The following is a 16796-nucleotide window of genomic DNA, read 5'->3' on the forward strand; positions in this document are numbered from 1 at the left end:
CCTGAGCTGAAGGCAGGCACTTAACTGACTGAGCTACCCAGGTGCCCCAGAATTATCCTTCTGTTTTAGTCTAGCTGTAATACATATCCATGTTACTAGTTTTTAATAACCAAAATAGCATACTGTTGGATTTATTAACCTGCTTTTCTGCCCCTCTCGATTGTAAAAATATTAGGAATATTTTCTGGTCATCATGAATTTATTTATTTATTTATGTATGTACCTCCCTCCCTCCCTCCCTCCCTCCCTCCCTCCCTCTGTGGCATTTTATTTTTATAAAGATACAGGTGGTTTGATTTAGTTTCACGCACCCAGGCAGATGACCGATTCCTTCAGAATGAGATAACACAGTGGAAATTTTTTTCCTGCTTGTGACTTGTTTTGATTCTGAGGTTATTGTGAATTAACTTGCCCCACCTCATTTCTTTTTCTTTTAACTTTATTTCATGATAGTGTAGCTTTTCCCTCATTAGCAAAAAAATCAGCTCACTTGCCTGCTAAAGATAACAGCAGATTTTTATAATCTAATATACATATTATATAGCATATATTAACATTAACATATGCTATATATAATAACGTGTAATATATAAGATTTGTAGTATATAACATCATGCCTAAAACACATGTATTTTCCTCTGTAAGACCCATAAAATAGATCATCATTTGATGAACATATTTGAATCAACTTGTAGGTATGGTTTTGTTCAAATAAGCTGTGGCTTATATCAGTTTTTTGAAGCCAGGGCAAATGCAGATGTTTGCACTTAGGAGAGGAAGGGAATTTTGTTTGTGGGGATATTGATGTAAAACTTTGAGAAAATTAAATGTGTTGTCTGGCAGTAGTTGTAAGGCTCTTGCGGCTCCATTCAGGGCTCATGTCACTACATCTGAGAGGCCTTCCCTGGCAACCCTTTTCTGAAATAGCCCATCTTCTGTCACTGCCCTTCTGCCTGGCTCTTGCTTTTGACCATGACTTAGTACCACCATGCACATTTATTTATTTACTTGTTTGTTACCTGATAGACAAGAATTGATGAGAACGTAGGCTGGTCTTTTTGGGATCCCCAGGGTCTAGAACAGTGCCTGGCACATCGTGAATGTTTGAAAGCGAGGCACTATAGCGTAGGCCGGGGTTGGTAAACTTCTCTAAGGGAGAGGTAATATTTTAGGCTTGGTGTGCCATACAGTCTGTATTGTGACCACTCAACTCTACCATTGTCGTAGTGGAGCAGCCATGGACATAATGGGTGTAACTGTTCCAATTAAAGCTTTATTTACAAAGACAGATGGTGGGTTGTAGTTTGTCAACCCCTGGTGTGAAAGTTAAGAGAACAGAATTTAGAGTCAGCTGTGAGACCTCGACAAATACTTGCTTCTCTCTGCCTCTGTTGCCACATCTGTAAAATGGAATCAAAATTAGTATCCACCTTAGAGAAAAGTAGCGTGTGGAAACTGCCTGGAGCAGTGGCTGGCACATGTTGCACACTGTAAATATAAATGTCATCTATTTTATTACAAACTGCTTGAAATCATGTGGATGTGTCGTATTTCTAGTGTACTTTGTAGATTCAGCATTGTGTTCGTTTGATAGCACTAACTTTTGCTCGTGAAATTTTCATATTAAGAATGTAAGCTTTTTAGGCTTATAGAGCATAGGTTTCTGATCAAATTACCCTCTAATGCAGTTTTTGAAAAATTATATGTAAAACTGCATATTGCATCTTAGTTTTAGTCAGTTTTATAAGGGGATATGGAACCGTGAGGATCCTAGAAGCTATCAACGTGGCATGCTAGTGGTAAATTCTGAGATTTTCTGGAATTATAACTTCCCAGAGACAGGCAGAAATGAAAAATCATCCTTCCTTAGAAGGATCTGGGGGTAAACATAGAGTCCTGTGGGTTTGCCTGTGTAGATCCTGGGCTAGTTGCTTATTTTCTGCAAGTTTTAATGTCCACAGGTTTTCTTGATTATTATTTTTATGATCTTACACTTTTTTAAGATTTTATTTATTTATTCATAGAGACACAGAGAGAGAATGAGAGGCAGAGACACAGGCCGAGGGAGAAGCAGGCTCCATGCAGAGAGCCTGATGTGGGACTCGATCCAGGGTCTCCAGGATCACGCTGTGGGCTGCAGGCGGCGCTAAACTGCTGCACCACTGGGGCTGCCCTGATCTTACACTTTTGAAAACTGCCCACGTTGGGACAAGTTTTGAATATTTTCATACAGTAGATTTTTTTCCCCCTAGATGAGCTGCTTGTGGCTGCTAAGTGAAGGCACAGGAATTAGAAATAAGTTAGAAACAGAGGAGGTGGAAAACCCGTGGAGCCTGTGTCATTTTGTCGCATTTCAGAAATTTGTGGCACTGTGGACCACAAGGCAGTTTTGTAAGCACTTCGTGTAAAAATATTTTCAAAGGAAAAACATATCCTCTCTTTTATACTTAATGCTCAACATGCATATTTCTTTACACATGTGCTTTTTCATGTGCATTTAGAGGAAAGAGGTCAGGAAAATCTCACAGTGAAATTCTGGGAGTGGATTCCTTCCTCCCTGTGGGTTTGGTCCTTTCTTTATAGTAGCCTTGACTTCTGGGCAGACTGGCAGGTGGATGGGGTGGAGACAGACAGTGGGTTTCTTCCTCTGCGTAAAAATCAAATGGAACTCAAGGGAGGCAAAGAGAAATGGGAGAACAGGACAAAGTGGAGACTTTCAGCCACTCAGAAATACAGGGGGAAATTGAAGCCCTTTGTTGGAGAGCTGGAACCCCACAGGCCATGGGAACACCCCACTTTGTGTCATGAGGGAGATTCAGAGGTGCTGTTTGCCAGCCCCTTGTGTTGTAACTGTGTTCACGGTGTGTTTTGAAAATGCTGCAGACCCTTCTCTCCTTTCTCTGGCAGAGGTGGGAACCTGACCCTCTTGCACTTCCTGTTGGGTTTGAAAACGGCCGCTGACGACGAGCTGGTGGGTGAGCTTGTGGTGAACATCCTCAAAGTGTGCCCGGACTTACTGAACAAATACTTCAAGGAAGTCACATTTTCCTTTCTCCCAAGAGTGAAGTCCACTTGGTCAAATAACATCAAACTACTGAACAAGGTAACAAACCTGGGCATTCCGGAGTGTGTCAGGTGGTGGGCAGAGTGTCAGGAGCAGGGACATGGTGCCTAGGGAGAGAGACAGTGACGTGCCCGTGAACGTCAGGATGGAGAACCTTTCAGGCATTCTTCGGGGATACTTTAGAATGTGTCAGGCTGGCATCTGGTCCTCTGAAGACATTCAGCTTTTCATTGAGCTGAATTTTGAGGTGGATGCCTTTCAAGTCTGTTAAGCCAAATTCATCGCCTTCATCCAGATTTTGCTTAGAGTGAGATCTTAATGAATTTTAGCACATTTAGGCTGGAATTAGTGAAATGTCTGAAATGTAGGATCGTCTAAAGACTACTGTTTTAAGTACTTAGAACAGCTTGAAGTAAGCTATGAAATAATCTAAGTGACTATGCATTAATATCTTTTTTTTTTTAAGATCTATTTATTTGAGAGAAAGAGCACGCAGATGAGCAGGGGGAGGGGTAGAGGGAAAGAGAAAAATCTCAAGCCGACTACCGGCTGAGCATGGAGCCAGGCGTGGGACTTGATCCCACAAGCCAAAACCAAGAGTCGGCTGTTTAACTGACTAAGCCACTCAGGCACCACTGTTAACATCTTCTGATCACAGGCAACAGCCTTCCTTCATCCACCACAATGGAGGTACCAATTGTACATTCTTTGGCCGTACTGCCTGGCTCAGTTATGCTCTCTCTGATCTGTGGCCTGCCTAAGGTGAAATATCTAGGATTGTTTTCTTGTGCCTCGATCTGAGCATGGGATTATCTGTAAAACAAGCTTTTATTCAAATATTCTTTCATTTTGCCTGGGTGTGTGTGTATGCAGTACCCATGTATATCTTGGGACAAGAAGGAGGCATCTTGCCTCCTCATTTGGGGGAAGGTAGTCCTGTGGCCATCACCCCCCTTGGGAGCTGCTCTGCCCAGGGAAGGGTAGGGGGCAAATGCATGACCTTTGCAGGCCTGGGTGCAAGTCCTTGCTTCACTGATTTCTAGCTCTGTGCCCCTGGGAAAATTACTTAACCTCATTGAGGTCCAATTTTGTCATCCATGAATGTTTTTTTATTTTAATATAAAATATTCCTACCCCAAAGTGTAGTCATGAAGTATTCAAAAGATGACATGATTCGTCAGGTGCCCATCAAGTGCAGTAACTTGAGAGTAATACGTTTGTTAATTCTAGCAGTGACTTATTTGCCATCAGAAGTTTTAAGGGGCTCCCCAGGCTGCAAGCTGAGCTCTGCTTTGCAGGTCACTGCCCTGGTAACAGTCTCGTGATCTGACTTTTCTCTAACAAGTAGATTCAGAGGTTAATCTCCTGGACCCTGTTCCGTGGCAAGCCTTGGACCTTTATCACTTATAATCATTTCGTTGGAATGGCTTCACTGTGGGGTGCCTACAGTGAGGCTCAGGCTTGAAACGTAACCAGCTCATGCTCTTTTCACTTTTTCGTAGATCTATGAGGCCCAGCCAGACATTTCCCGGGCTTTTCAGACCAGAGAGTTCATCCCCTTGCCTCGGCTCCTGGCAATGGTGATGGTGACCACCGCACCTCTGGTGTGCAATAAGATCATGTTCACCCAAGCATTAAATGTAAGTGGTTGCCTTTCTTCTAGAGCTTTCTCAGTTCACCACATTGGCCTTTTTGGGGATCGTTCTGAGAATGCCTGCTTGGATTTATTGGATGGTGTTTTGTCAATGAGCCTCAGGCTTTCCGTGAGTCCACTTACCTGGGCAAGGGACCCTGGAGCCCGAGGAGCATTCCTGCCAGGGGATGCAGCTGCTGATGTTACTGCTCCAGCACAGAGCAGGACCACAGACCCCTGCATGGCTCTCTGCACTGCATTGCTCTCTACACTGGCCAGAGGGTGGGAGTCTGTTGGATTTAGGAAGGGCAGTGTGCTCAGCCCCTCAGCTCAGTATCAGTTGAGGATTCGTGGATGGAGTAGGACTATAATTTAGCAAATCTTGTCTTTTGTGGTTTAAGTGAATAGTGGAGAACATTTACTTTGAGGATCAGCTGGTTTCAGGTATTTTGAGAGGACATGTTCATGGAAAAAAATGTGACACATTTGCAGAAAAATTAAATTTCATTGTTATGAAGGTCCTCAAGTCCTTCCAAAAGCTGTGTTTTGAGGGACACGTGCATAATACCGAGGCCTTGAGTGAATGGCTGTGGACCCTGCCAGTCCCTCCTAAACCCAGGTGGCCTTGAGGCTTAGCCGGGAGAGGCTGGGTCGTGGATACAGCAGGACTCGGATCTGCCGTGTTGAGTGGCATGGGCATGAGGTGGTCCCAGCGATGATGGGGCAGTCAGCGCAGAGTGGCGAGGACTCCTTTGGTTGTGCAGTGGGGCTCCACATCTCTGGTACCTGTCCAGGTTCTGTGCTAAGAGTGGGCAGTGGGCAAGGAGCAGAGTGGAAGCCGGTGTGGGGCTGGGCAGAAAGGCCCATTTGTTCAGGTTGCCAAATCACAATAACCAAAATTAGGACCCAGCTCGCTTGCTCATTAGTCTGATGAGAGGCACAGACTGTTTTATCTCAAGGGGCTTTCGAGGAAACAGAACTGAAAGGCCTATGTCGGAGCTGCCGTTTGTGGGTGGAAGACCATGTCCACAGCGGCTGTGTTGGTGCCCCCAGGGAGCGGTTCTGGCAGGTGGTCTGGGATGGAAAGCCACCCCTTCCCTCTCCCAGTGTCGTTTCAGGACAGGGGGTAGTGCCCTTGATGGGAGGGGGTGTCCCCTGGGTGGGCCTCATCCTGAGTGGGCCCTTCCTGACTGTGACAGTGAGACCGGCGACTCGGGAGTGTGTCTGGGGGTGGCTGCTAAGGCTGTGGACTCTGTGTACATGTGTGTATGTTTTACGTTTTTCTTTTCTTTACAGTGTCATCTGAAAGTTTTTACTAGTCTAATTTCTGATTTTAGAATCACAAAAGAGCCCATTTTAGAAACTGGAAATGAGGTGTTGGGAGGCAGTGTGTGCCCACGAACACTTGTTCGGGCCCTGCCTTTGAAACGATTATGGAGAGGGAGTCACTGCTGGCTTAGGGCATTTCATGTAGCGCTACTTTCATGTCCAGCATCCGTACGAAATGAACCCCTAGCTAATTGGAATGCTAGGAAAATGTGGTGTCATGCTTGCTAAACTGGAAGCCCATCAGAAAGCCACTTTGTGTGTGCCTGCCTGCCTGCCAGTCTTCATGGCCCATCCAGTGAGCCCGGGGCTGCACCATACCTTGAATGCACCTGGGCCCGATGGACTTGGTGAGGGCTAGGCCTGAGCCCGGGTCTCCCAGGATGTACCCTCATTTTGGTTATAGCTCAGGTTCTTGAGCTATTTATTCCATCTCTGCAGCAACTGAGGATTTGGAACACTCTCCTGGCTGTCATTCTGAACCCAGGTAGAGTCTGGTTGTTGGAGGCCTGTACTGAGGGGCTGCATGCTTACCAAGCCTGGAGGTGGTTTTTCATACTCAGTGCATGGTGCCTTTTTTTGTCACCTGTGCACTCGATGACATTACATGCTTTTCCAGGGTGGGGTTCTGGTGAGATCGTGGCTGTTCTTGATGGGGATAATCCATAGGAGCTCAGTGGCTGTCAGAGAAAGACTGACCAAACACAGACAATGAAACAATTAAAAATAACTATTAGACTCTTCTTTGTATTGCCACTGCTGAGGTCAGCTCTGCAGGAGGTCAAGAGGTTAGGGTCCCCAGGCTGCTGCTTCCCCCCAAGAGAGGCAAGAGCCAGCCAGACCCAGGACTTGGGAGGTCTGTGTCCACCGTGCAGCCTACAGACTTGTGGATTTACCTCTTTTTCTTTCCAGTTGGACAGCAAGTCAGTGAAACACACAGCTTTATCCCTTATTTCTGTCATTTTGAAAAGAGCATTGAAAACTATTGACCACTGCCTGAATAAAGAGATGTGGCAAGGATCAGGCGTGTACACGGCCACAGTGATGGGAGAGTTTGTGCAGCTCTTCAGAGAAGCTCTGAGCAAGGTAGGCATGGGAACCAGCTTTGGCCATTCCAGATGAGGTTCTGGGGCATTCCTCCCAGCTGTCACAGGCCAGTACACCGAGATGAGAGGCAGTCCCAGGACAGGCTGGGTGCAGAATGAAGTGCTGTGGAGGGGTTGGGATGCTCCATGGGACCTCAGTCCCTTCGGGAGCTCATCGTTTCTCCCTCCCCAGTCACCGCATCCACACTGTAGGGGGGGCCAGAGTGAGGGGGTGACTTGGGAGGTCCCTCCTGCACTCTCTTCCCTGTGGACCCTTCTGATAAGTAGGGAAGGGCAATCATCGTAGATGGGGTCATGCTGGGCAAGACCTCCAGCCACTCAGGGGTCAGCTTTCTTTGTTCCCAGTGTCTTGCAGGGGAATGAGTCATCAGGCAATTTGTTGTAATTTTCAGGGCTTGTTTGGTCACCAAGTCCATGCTGTCTGCAATTGTGAGAATCAGCACAGAGCAGAAGTCGCGGGGGGCGGGGAGGGGCATGGGCCTCTTGTCCCTCCACATCCCGTGTCTTACACACACTTAACACACACCCACATGTGCTCATTATCTTCTCTTCATTGTTGTTTCTTCTTCGTAGGTTCATTTCATTTGTTTCTCTCCCTTGTTTAGTGTGACTAGGGTTTTTGTTTGTTTTCCCTTTTAGATTTTGCCAGACCTCAACACCATTGTGTGGGTCTGGCAGTCCCTTCGAAAACAGGACACAAAACAGGATGATGAGAAAGGAAAGAAGAGGGACCACTGGACTCCTGCCACCTGTGCGGCTCCCGAACGAGGTGAGGGCTGCGCGGGGCTCTGTTGTGTGTGGACAGAGGGGGCAAAGGCAGCTGGGGACACCTCCTGTCTAGAGGGGCTTTCAGAGTATCTGTTGGAAATGTGTGCAGGCTTTATGCAAGTACTATGACCCCTCTAAAGACTTGAATGATGGGTACCATGTGCTCTGGACTTTCCATGGCCCTCTCTTTTGCTGTGTGAGTAGAGGTGGGGTAACCAGTCCCCCCAGTAATGAGATACATTGACTCAGACCTTGCTGTTGGCCTGCCAGGCAGTGGGCCTTGTACCTTCTGCCTGGGTGCTACTTAATCCATATGGTGGTCCTGCGGGGGTGGGCAGTGCTATGTCCTCATTGTTCAGATGAGGATGCTCAAGTAGACAGGGTAACTTTAACATGTCTCAGGTCACAGCAACAAATGGGGATTTAAACCCAATCCGTTTGGACAGTCTTGACCTTTACCACGTTGATGTCATAGGGATCTATCTGTAGCCTCTGTGTTCAGCGTGTTGCTGACTGTAGTGGTTCACAGACGGCTTGGCTGCTTCCTGACTGCTGATTAAAGGCAAAGAACGAGTGTGCTTTCTAATTTAAGGTGTTTTATCTTGGTTCAGATGATGCTGAAACCATTCTTCTGAAAGCCGTTCTGCTCCAGGTCATATGCCTATACCAAAAGGTGGTCCCACACGTGGTCACGCAGTACAACTTTGACTTCAGCAAGCTCCTGAAAGGTGCGTCTCAGGAGCCTGCAGGTGGCCCTCTGCTGTTTCTGCCAGCAGGGATGAAAGAGCCCCTGGAGCTGGGGGCCAGGAGGGCTGGCGGGCCATTTCACTGGCAAGTGTGATCCATCGGCCTGGTTATTTGCATTTGGACTCATACTTTTTTAAATAGCCAGGCTTTTTAAAGTAAAGATCAGGGAACCCTTAGCAGCCACAGACAGAGAAGAGAAGCCAGGCAGCCTGAGTTGTCTCCTGGGGATGAGTGACAGATCATGTAACATGAAAGCCTCTTTTCAGAGGCGCAGGGATGCAGAAGTTAGAGCCACTTCGAAGGGATGTCTCATTCATGCAGATACTTCTGACAAAGTTTACTCATATTTTACCCAGTGAGACAGGTTCAAACCATATCTTGTAAAGGTAACGTTATGCCTGTCTGGTCACGTTTCTTTGGTGGAAACTTTGTCTAATAAAATCTGCTTTATAAATGGGCCTACAGAAGAAAACTTGCAGAAATGCCATTCCTGGGATTTATATAAGCTATTGGAATAACCCTAATGAAAACCTATAATTATTTTTTTAATTGTTGGAAGGCGAAAGGTCCTCTTTGCTGTAAGAATACAAAATTTACCAGAATGTGGCCATTTACCATTTAATACCATGTTGTTCTCAAGCAAAGAGAAATCCGAACTCAGGCCAGAGGATGAGGACCTAGTCCTGGGCTCCGGTGGCCACAGTGTACTCACGAAATGCCTGCAGTATGGGGAGTAAGGCTAATGCCTCCCACCCGGGATAACATCAGTGAGAGACCACACCCAGGGGGGCAGCATCAGTTGCCAGGCTTCAGGCTGTAGGGAGAGGTCGGTGTGGGCCAAGGGGCTGCTTTGGGTGGGTACGGTTGGGGCTTTTTACTGAAGATTTGGGACAGACCACAGGGTGGGATGATGTGTCAGGGGAGTTGTGTCTAGGCAGAAGAGTGGGCCCAGGATAGGGCAGGACAGAGCCCCATATTCCCCCTTCTTCTGCAAATGGGAGGTCCCCTCGGCCAGGGGCTGCAGTTGCTGGGCACCTTCATCCACCTGACTTCTGTCTCTTTCCCTCTTTTCCTGCCCACAGGCGTCATCTCAGAGCAGGGCCTCCGCGAGGAGGTGCCTCCTATTCTGCAGCACCACATTCTCAAGGTGGCCCTGGAGCTGCCCGCCAGCAAGTTTTTGTGGTTAAAAGCACAGGTAGGAAGCAAAGAGCTCTCCCGCGTTCTGGTAACTCACACTTGGGCATGTTGGTTTTTTGGCCTGGAAATTTGTAAGTGGATCAGAACCTGATAGTTACAGAGAAGACATTTGCAGTTCCCCTTTCAGATGCTTCTAGGGCCGAGGCCAGGGCCTGCGTCATGAACCAGGAGGGCTGTTAGTCTCTCTGCTTTTGCAAAATAAGATGTTTTCATGTGTCCTTAACTGAAACGATATCATTGCTGGGTGCTGGGAGTTTTGGGTTGTTTCTTTTTTTTATCTCGACATTTTACATCTTGCTTGTCATTTTAAAACCTTTCTGGAAATAAAATACGTTATTTTTCCTTTGTCCTTTATTCTAGAAGAACTTAAGACAGAGATCGGAGTAGATACCAAGCCGGAGAGGATACTGGCTGGTGGAAAAATCTGTAAAACTTGCTGGCATTTTTTTCTGCCTTTAATAGCATCTTCTAGAACATTCTGGAGAATATGATGTTGAATCAAAGGGAACTCCAGATGCAGCACATCCTCACTTGTGTACTTAAGCATGGGATGCCGTGTCACTTCTATTCAAAGAAAAAGTGACCAGGCAAAATTAAGCATTGTCAAAGTGTGTTTCTCAGTAGCTCAGATGACTGTTTTTTTAGTGACTTGGATCTTATTTAAAATCTTACAGAACCAATCGTGTGGAAACGTTTGTGGGCGTTTTCACATGTCATATTTCCGGAAAGGCATGCCAATGCGGTGGGGTTGGGGGGGGTTGCTGGATCCTCACCTGCATCACAATTGAGGATTGACATGCGTGCTCCATGCATCTGCACCTTTACTGCTACTTACTGATGAGGCAGCCGGGGCACAGAGTGGTTAGGACACCTGTGCAAGATGCCAGCCCTAGCTGGAGGATCCAGAATTGGCCACAGACAGTGTGGCCACAGCCTTGCTCTCAACCTCCTTATCCCACCGTGAGGTCACTGCCGACTCCAGAGGGATGACCAGCCAGGGGCATCATTGAGTTTTTCACCCCAGCTGAATAGGGCCAGTGGGATCCTGATGATTGAAAAAGTGAACAGAGGGAGAGGCCTCTTTGCAAGAACCAGTATTCAAATATTAATTTATATTCTATGCCCCACCTTCTGCTTTAACGTAAAGTCTGCTGGGCTTCATGAACACCAGCTCTTATGTTCAGGGTCATCGTCATTGCCAGGGGCTGCAGGGACACTCCAGCCAAACACAGTCTTATTGGCATTTGGACCGACGATCTGGAGCTCCATGTACTTCTCTGAGATGTGCATTTGAAACTCAGAGGCCTTTGTGAGAGGCTAAATTACTCATAAGGGGTCGATTCTATCAGGACCAGCATCTTGCTGAAATGCAGCCAGCTTAGTTCCCCAACTGCTGTTTGGGGTTTGGTTGAGATTCTGAAGCTCCTCATGTCTAAAATCCCAGCAGTCTTGCCAGGTCACAGGTAAAATGAGAAGAGATAAGAGGCCTGGAAGCATACTGGGCATGCGGTACCTGTTTGCTCAGCATATAGTGGCCTCTGTAATGTTTATAACGTGCTGCTCTTCAAATTCCAGGAAGGCCCAGATGCAGAAATTATTGGAGGAGAACGATCTGTATTTTACTTACTAATGAAAATGTTTGTGACCAGTAACCATCTACAGCTCAAGTCATCGACCAAGCTGCTGATCATAAAGGTGAGCATTTTCTGCTGGTTCCTGATTCAGAGAAGCTTTTTTACTCTTTGTTATAGTAGGTGCTTAGTAAACAGTTGTTAAGAATTAAAGGTGTATCAAGACTTCTGTAAACCTAAAAGTAGGAGGTTTTATGGCAGCTTTAATTTGTGACATCTAAACTCAGCCACATTCCTGAGAGGCAGCACAGTGAAGTGAAAACATGGGCTTTGAGGTCCTGTTTCCAGATTTGAGTCCTGGTTCTACTCCTTCCTGGGTGGCATGGGGCAAATTACTCAAGCTCTCTGAACTTCATTTTCCCATGGTGAATGGGAATGATAAACCGAAAGGATTGCAGAGGAGAGTACTTGTGATCACATAGTAGTCACTCCTTGTACATTGTAGGCTCAATAAATGTATTTCCGGCCCTTCAGGGAACTATTTGCATAGACCATCCCTCTTCCCATGTGTCCAGACTCAGCCTTCTCTGGACCTCAGCCTTCCTGACCTCCTCCATCACCCACAGTAAGGTGTCAAAGTCAGTGGCGGAGAAGGGGAGTTGTACCATGAACCTCTCTTTCTTACACTCGGTACTTAGTTGATGTAGCCAGAGGAAATCTAATTCCTCATTTCTGTCACACAGCAAATGTCTCAGGGGTGCTACAGAATTCACGTGCATTGTTTTTAGGGTGCAGAGATTTTACCTTTCTTTGAGGGGCTAATAATCTTGCTACCCTACAACCTTCTGGCCTGAACTGTTTGACGAATGTGAACATCTGGGTCTTGATCTCAACAAGTTGCCGTTTCCCTATAGGCCTGTACTTGACCCTGGCCTAATTTCGTGATCGCTGACTGCACGTGGGTGGTGTTGGCACAGCTGGGTCTCCTTTTGGTGCACTCTGCCGCAGGGCTCATGCAGTGGGGCTGCTCAGACTCTGAGTCCATGGCATCAGGCCATCTGGGGACGTCATTTAATCACTATGGTCCAAGGTCCTGTCTGTTAACACATTCTTTTCTCTTTGGAATACTGGTCCTGGGTTTGAGGCTTGAGGGGCCGCACGGACGTGACACGACATGACAGTGGTGTGTCATCTTGGAGAATTTCACGCAAGCTGATGGCTGGTTGCTGTGAGGGGCCGGGTCATACATGTTTACCTGGGGTCTTTGGAAAGATCCAGATATAAAAACCAGACTCCTGAGTAGCAGCTGGGTTTTTTTTTTTTTTTTCTATTTATCATTTAGGAGTTGAAAGAAAGGAATAGGAAGTAGCAAAGCCAGGGGTCATGTGATCTTTGGTGGAGCGCAGAATGATCACTTTTCCTTGTTTCCGTCAACCTTGGGAGTGTTGTTTTGAAAGAGTGGCTTTTGGAATAGAACTGCAGATGAGGCTCTGACCCCACCCTACCCCTACCCCTCCGCGTCTGCTTCCTGACAGATTCTGCGGGACACGGGTGTGTTCGAACACACATGGAAGGAGCTGGAGCTGTGGCTGGAGCACTTAGATGACACTGTGGAAGAGAAACAAGAAACTGTGATTCAGTTTTTGGAACGCGTAAGCATGTATTTTCAGCATAAAGGAGCATATTCCTAAATATGCCAAGTGGCCTTCAGTTAAATGAAGACATTTTTGAAGCACCAGTGCCAAAAGCCCACTGTTTTCTGATTTACTTTCTAATTCCTGCTGAGATGTCAGAATCTATTTAGTTTGAGAATCTGTAAAATGGGAATATATTACTGTTGACTAATTTCCTTTTGGGGATTTGTTTTTGCATAATGAAAATAGTGATATGCTTAGAGCAATATTAAAAGCAATGGTTTATACTTAAAGGAAATTTTTTTTTTTAATTCTATAAGGGACACCTGGGTGGCTCAGTCAGATAAGCGTCTGCCTTCGGTTCAGGTCACAATCTTGGAGTCCCTGGCTCGAGCCCTGCAACAGGCTCCTTGCTCAGCAGGGAGTCTGCTTTTCCCTCTCCCTCTGCTCCCCCCACCTCCTGCTCATACTAGGTCTCTCAAATAAATAAATAAGTAAGTAAGTAAATAAATAAATAAATAAATAAGATCTTCAAATAGATAAATACGTATATTCTGTAACAAAAGTTTAAAAAAAATGTAGAAGAATTATTGTTCTTACTGAAGACTGCTAACATTTTAGCTCTTCCCTTTTTACTTTTTTTTAAAGATTTATTTAATTGAGAGAGAGAGTATGCGCGCATGTGTGTGCGTGCATGTCTGTGTGTGTGTGTGTGTGTGTGTGTGTGTGTGTGTAGATGCGGGGGGAGAGGGAGAAAAAATCTGAAGCACACTCCACGCTGAGTGCAGAGCCTAACACAGGACTTAATCTCAGGACTCTGAGATCATGACCTGAGTTGAAACCAAAGGCAGATGTTTAACTGACTGTACCATCCAGGTGCCCCAGCTCTTCCCTTAATGTTACCAGTGACATTTTTGGGCATATTTTCATTTCATTTGTGACCATCAAATGTTTTACTGACGTTATGACCATCTAAATGCCCAGGTTTTACTGACGTTGGTGGCGAATCCCTATTTATACACAGACAAAGCATCCGACTTTGTCCAGGAAGCCAGCACACTGCAGGCCACTGGGACGAAGCAGGATGCTGATGATGTCAGCATTCCCATCTCTCACATTGACGGTAGGTGTCACTGCCTCTTTGTGCTCCTCAGGCTCCTGAGGATGGAGCCACCGTGGTGTATCAGTGATGAAAATGAGAAAAATGAACATTGAAAATGAGAATTAATGTCTTAATGCAGAGTTCAGACGTCTGTTCCTTTTAGTCAAAAGATCAGCCTACTCTGGAAGTGAAAATTGCCTTACTTGCTCATAATAACAGGGAGTATGTACAGAATCTATGTGCTGAGCTATTTTTATTTGTGCAGTGTTTCTTCTGTGCCAGGTGCTGATGGCAACTCTTCCTAAATCTATCTCCTGCAACCTTGTGAACCACCCTTGTGGCAGGAGTCCTCATCGTCATATTATACAGTGATAAGGCAGCTGAGGCACAGAAAGTTTAGGTAATTAGAGCAAATTTACATAGCTAGTCCATAGGAAAGTCAGGATTTGAATCCAGACACTGGCTCTGGTCTGTGCTTCAAAACCCTTATGCTTTCTTGCCTCTCAGATTCCGACTCACTTGCCTTGATATCCAGGTTGAGATTTTCAGACTTCTTGGTGTGACTTGAGGAAACTTCAATCTCTTATCACCTAAGCTGGATATCCTGCATTTTGGCAAGGATCTTAAGATGTGATAGCTGATGTCCTCATCTGTTGAGAACAAGCTTCATATTAAGTCTTTTTCCCCAGAGAGGTTTAGCTTTTATGTTTTCTCTTTTACCAAACATTCTCTTATACCTTCCTGTGGAGCTCTTTGCACTAGGGTCCTTTGGTGGCTCTTGCCTCAGGTTGACTGTCCCCTTTCTGTCTTCAGATGTTCTTGACATGGTGGATGTCCTGGTGGAGGGCAGCGAAGGCTTGGATGAGGAAATTGGATTCCTTCTGAATGAAGACATGATCCTGCTCACGTTCCCATTCAGTGCAGTGGTTCCTGCAGCCCTAGAAGCCAGAAATAAGTTGCTCCTTGGGACGGAAAGTGAAACAGGTACCCATCTGTCGTCAGGATCTTCTGGGTGCACCATCCAGCTGGGTCTCCGTGGGGTAGGAGGTGTGATTCCAGGGCCTCTGAAAATAATTGTTGAAAATCCAAGGCAACAAGGTTCAGACCCACCACCTTGATAGCTACCTGGCCTTTAGAGTTAAGCATGTACAGATAAGAATCTAGACATTAGCTGGACTTCGGGGAAATTGGTCCTTTGAGGGATAAGTCCATAGTAACGCATTTGCGTGGCTGTGCAGACCCCTGCTAGAACATTGATGGTTTGTCCTCGATGTTTATTCTTGCTATCACAGTGCTAAAGTGTGAGTCCTTCGTACTTCCTGGGAGTTGCCAGAACCTAGAACCAAGCAAGTACTCATAGATGACAATGGTGTGATTAGTCAGGTTTGCTTAGGCTTTGCTGCAATAACAAGTAAGCCCCAACTTGTAGTGGTTTAATGAGTAAAGGTGTCTTTCTAGACTTTGTTGTAGTCCAGTGCAGGTCACGTTGCTGTCTTGGGTGATTGCCTGCCAGGAGGCAGCTCAGGGATCCTGGCACCTTGTAGCTGTGCCATTTCAATGTATGCCTTCCAGGGTCACTCTGGAAGAGGAAGAGAGAGCAGATAGTTGAGCAGAGGCTGTTCTAGCCTTGCCTAGATGTGGCTAAAAAATCAGTCACTTGGTCCCAGGCTAACCACAGGGGCGGCCCATGGGCTAGGAACAAGAGATGGTTTGGTGGGCACCAAGCAAGTCTCAGCCCCAGGTAGTTTTTGTATCACTTCTTCTGTGCCTGGATCCCCACTTCCTGGCATCAAGACCTGAAGCCTGACTGTGTGTCACACATTTAATGAAACAGAACCTGGGTGAGCTCTGCAGTGATCACACCTGCCTTCCAGTGTGTTTACCTAATCCCTTGTGGAATTGGCATGCATTTTGCTGAGTGTGGAATGTGTATGGGAGTTGGTGTTATTGATGGGTGGTCCCAGCAGGCTGCCCTCATGCATCTCATTCCCTTGCAGGAGAGAACATCGTGGTCTATCTGACAGCCGTGCTGACAGATCTCCTCCATACCCAGAGAGACCCTCTGGCTCTGTGTCTGCTGCTTCAGGCTTACGACAAGTTGGAGCCTCCATTCCCACCTTGCTGCCACCAGCTGGCCCGGTTCCACAGATACTACAGCCGCTGGATCCCAGAGCCAGCCCGAGAGGCCTCGGTGAGCTGCGGCATCACTGCTCCTGGGAAACCAGGCCTTTCCCTAGAAAATCCCGAGGTGTCTTCAGTGGGTCACTCTGCCTGTGCCCCAGCTCTGTAGCTTTACAGCTCCTCGGTTTCCAGGAAGAAACGTGTTAACCTTCTGATTTCCCTGCACAAGAGAAGGAGCTTAGTGGTGTCACTGCTGCTCAGCTGATAGGATGGAGCGTGGATGGTTCGGTGATGCAGTGGAATTGAATTTCCTGCTGACAGGATGGTTGCCTCATCAGGTGCCAGCTTCAGGGAGGGAGGAAGTTGCCTTTTCTCCTTGTCAGATCATCTGGCATACCCAGTTCTGGCCTTCTTCAGCGGGCCTTAGCTTGCACCTGGCAATACGGCTCAGCTGTCAGACCAGGCCCTACTGGGCCTCAGCAGTCTCCATTCTAGGAAGACTGGGAAAGTGAAACAAAGAATTCTCT

At 46.6% G+C, this 16796-nt stretch overlaps 1 protein-coding gene across 2 annotated transcripts in view; it reads left to right on the top strand.

The window, feature by feature from the left end:
* Window positions 1-16796, top strand: part of URB1 (URB1 ribosome biogenesis homolog) — a 91690-nt gene that overhangs the window by 39950 nt on the left and 34944 nt on the right. For both annotated transcript variants that reach the window (XM_072740844.1, XM_025985123.2), the window contains exons 9-19: window positions 2908-3103; window positions 4567-4704; window positions 6936-7109; window positions 7769-7898; window positions 8509-8625; window positions 9727-9839; window positions 11417-11536; window positions 12948-13064; window positions 14031-14169; window positions 14962-15132; window positions 16146-16339. In XM_072740844.1, the coding sequence (XP_072596945.1) occupies window positions 2908-3103; window positions 4567-4704; window positions 6936-7109; window positions 7769-7898; window positions 8509-8625; window positions 9727-9839; window positions 11417-11536; window positions 12948-13064; window positions 14031-14169; window positions 14962-15132; window positions 16146-16339 (1609 nt within the window). The remainder of the gene's footprint in view (window positions 1-2907; window positions 3104-4566; window positions 4705-6935; window positions 7110-7768; window positions 7899-8508; window positions 8626-9726; window positions 9840-11416; window positions 11537-12947; window positions 13065-14030; window positions 14170-14961; window positions 15133-16145; window positions 16340-16796) is intronic.

The sequence above is a fragment of the Vulpes vulpes genome, chromosome 15, assembly GCF_048418805.1.
Source record: "Vulpes vulpes isolate BD-2025 chromosome 15, VulVul3, whole genome shotgun sequence".
NCBI classification, from domain to species: domain Eukaryota; kingdom Metazoa; phylum Chordata; class Mammalia; order Carnivora; family Canidae; genus Vulpes; species Vulpes vulpes.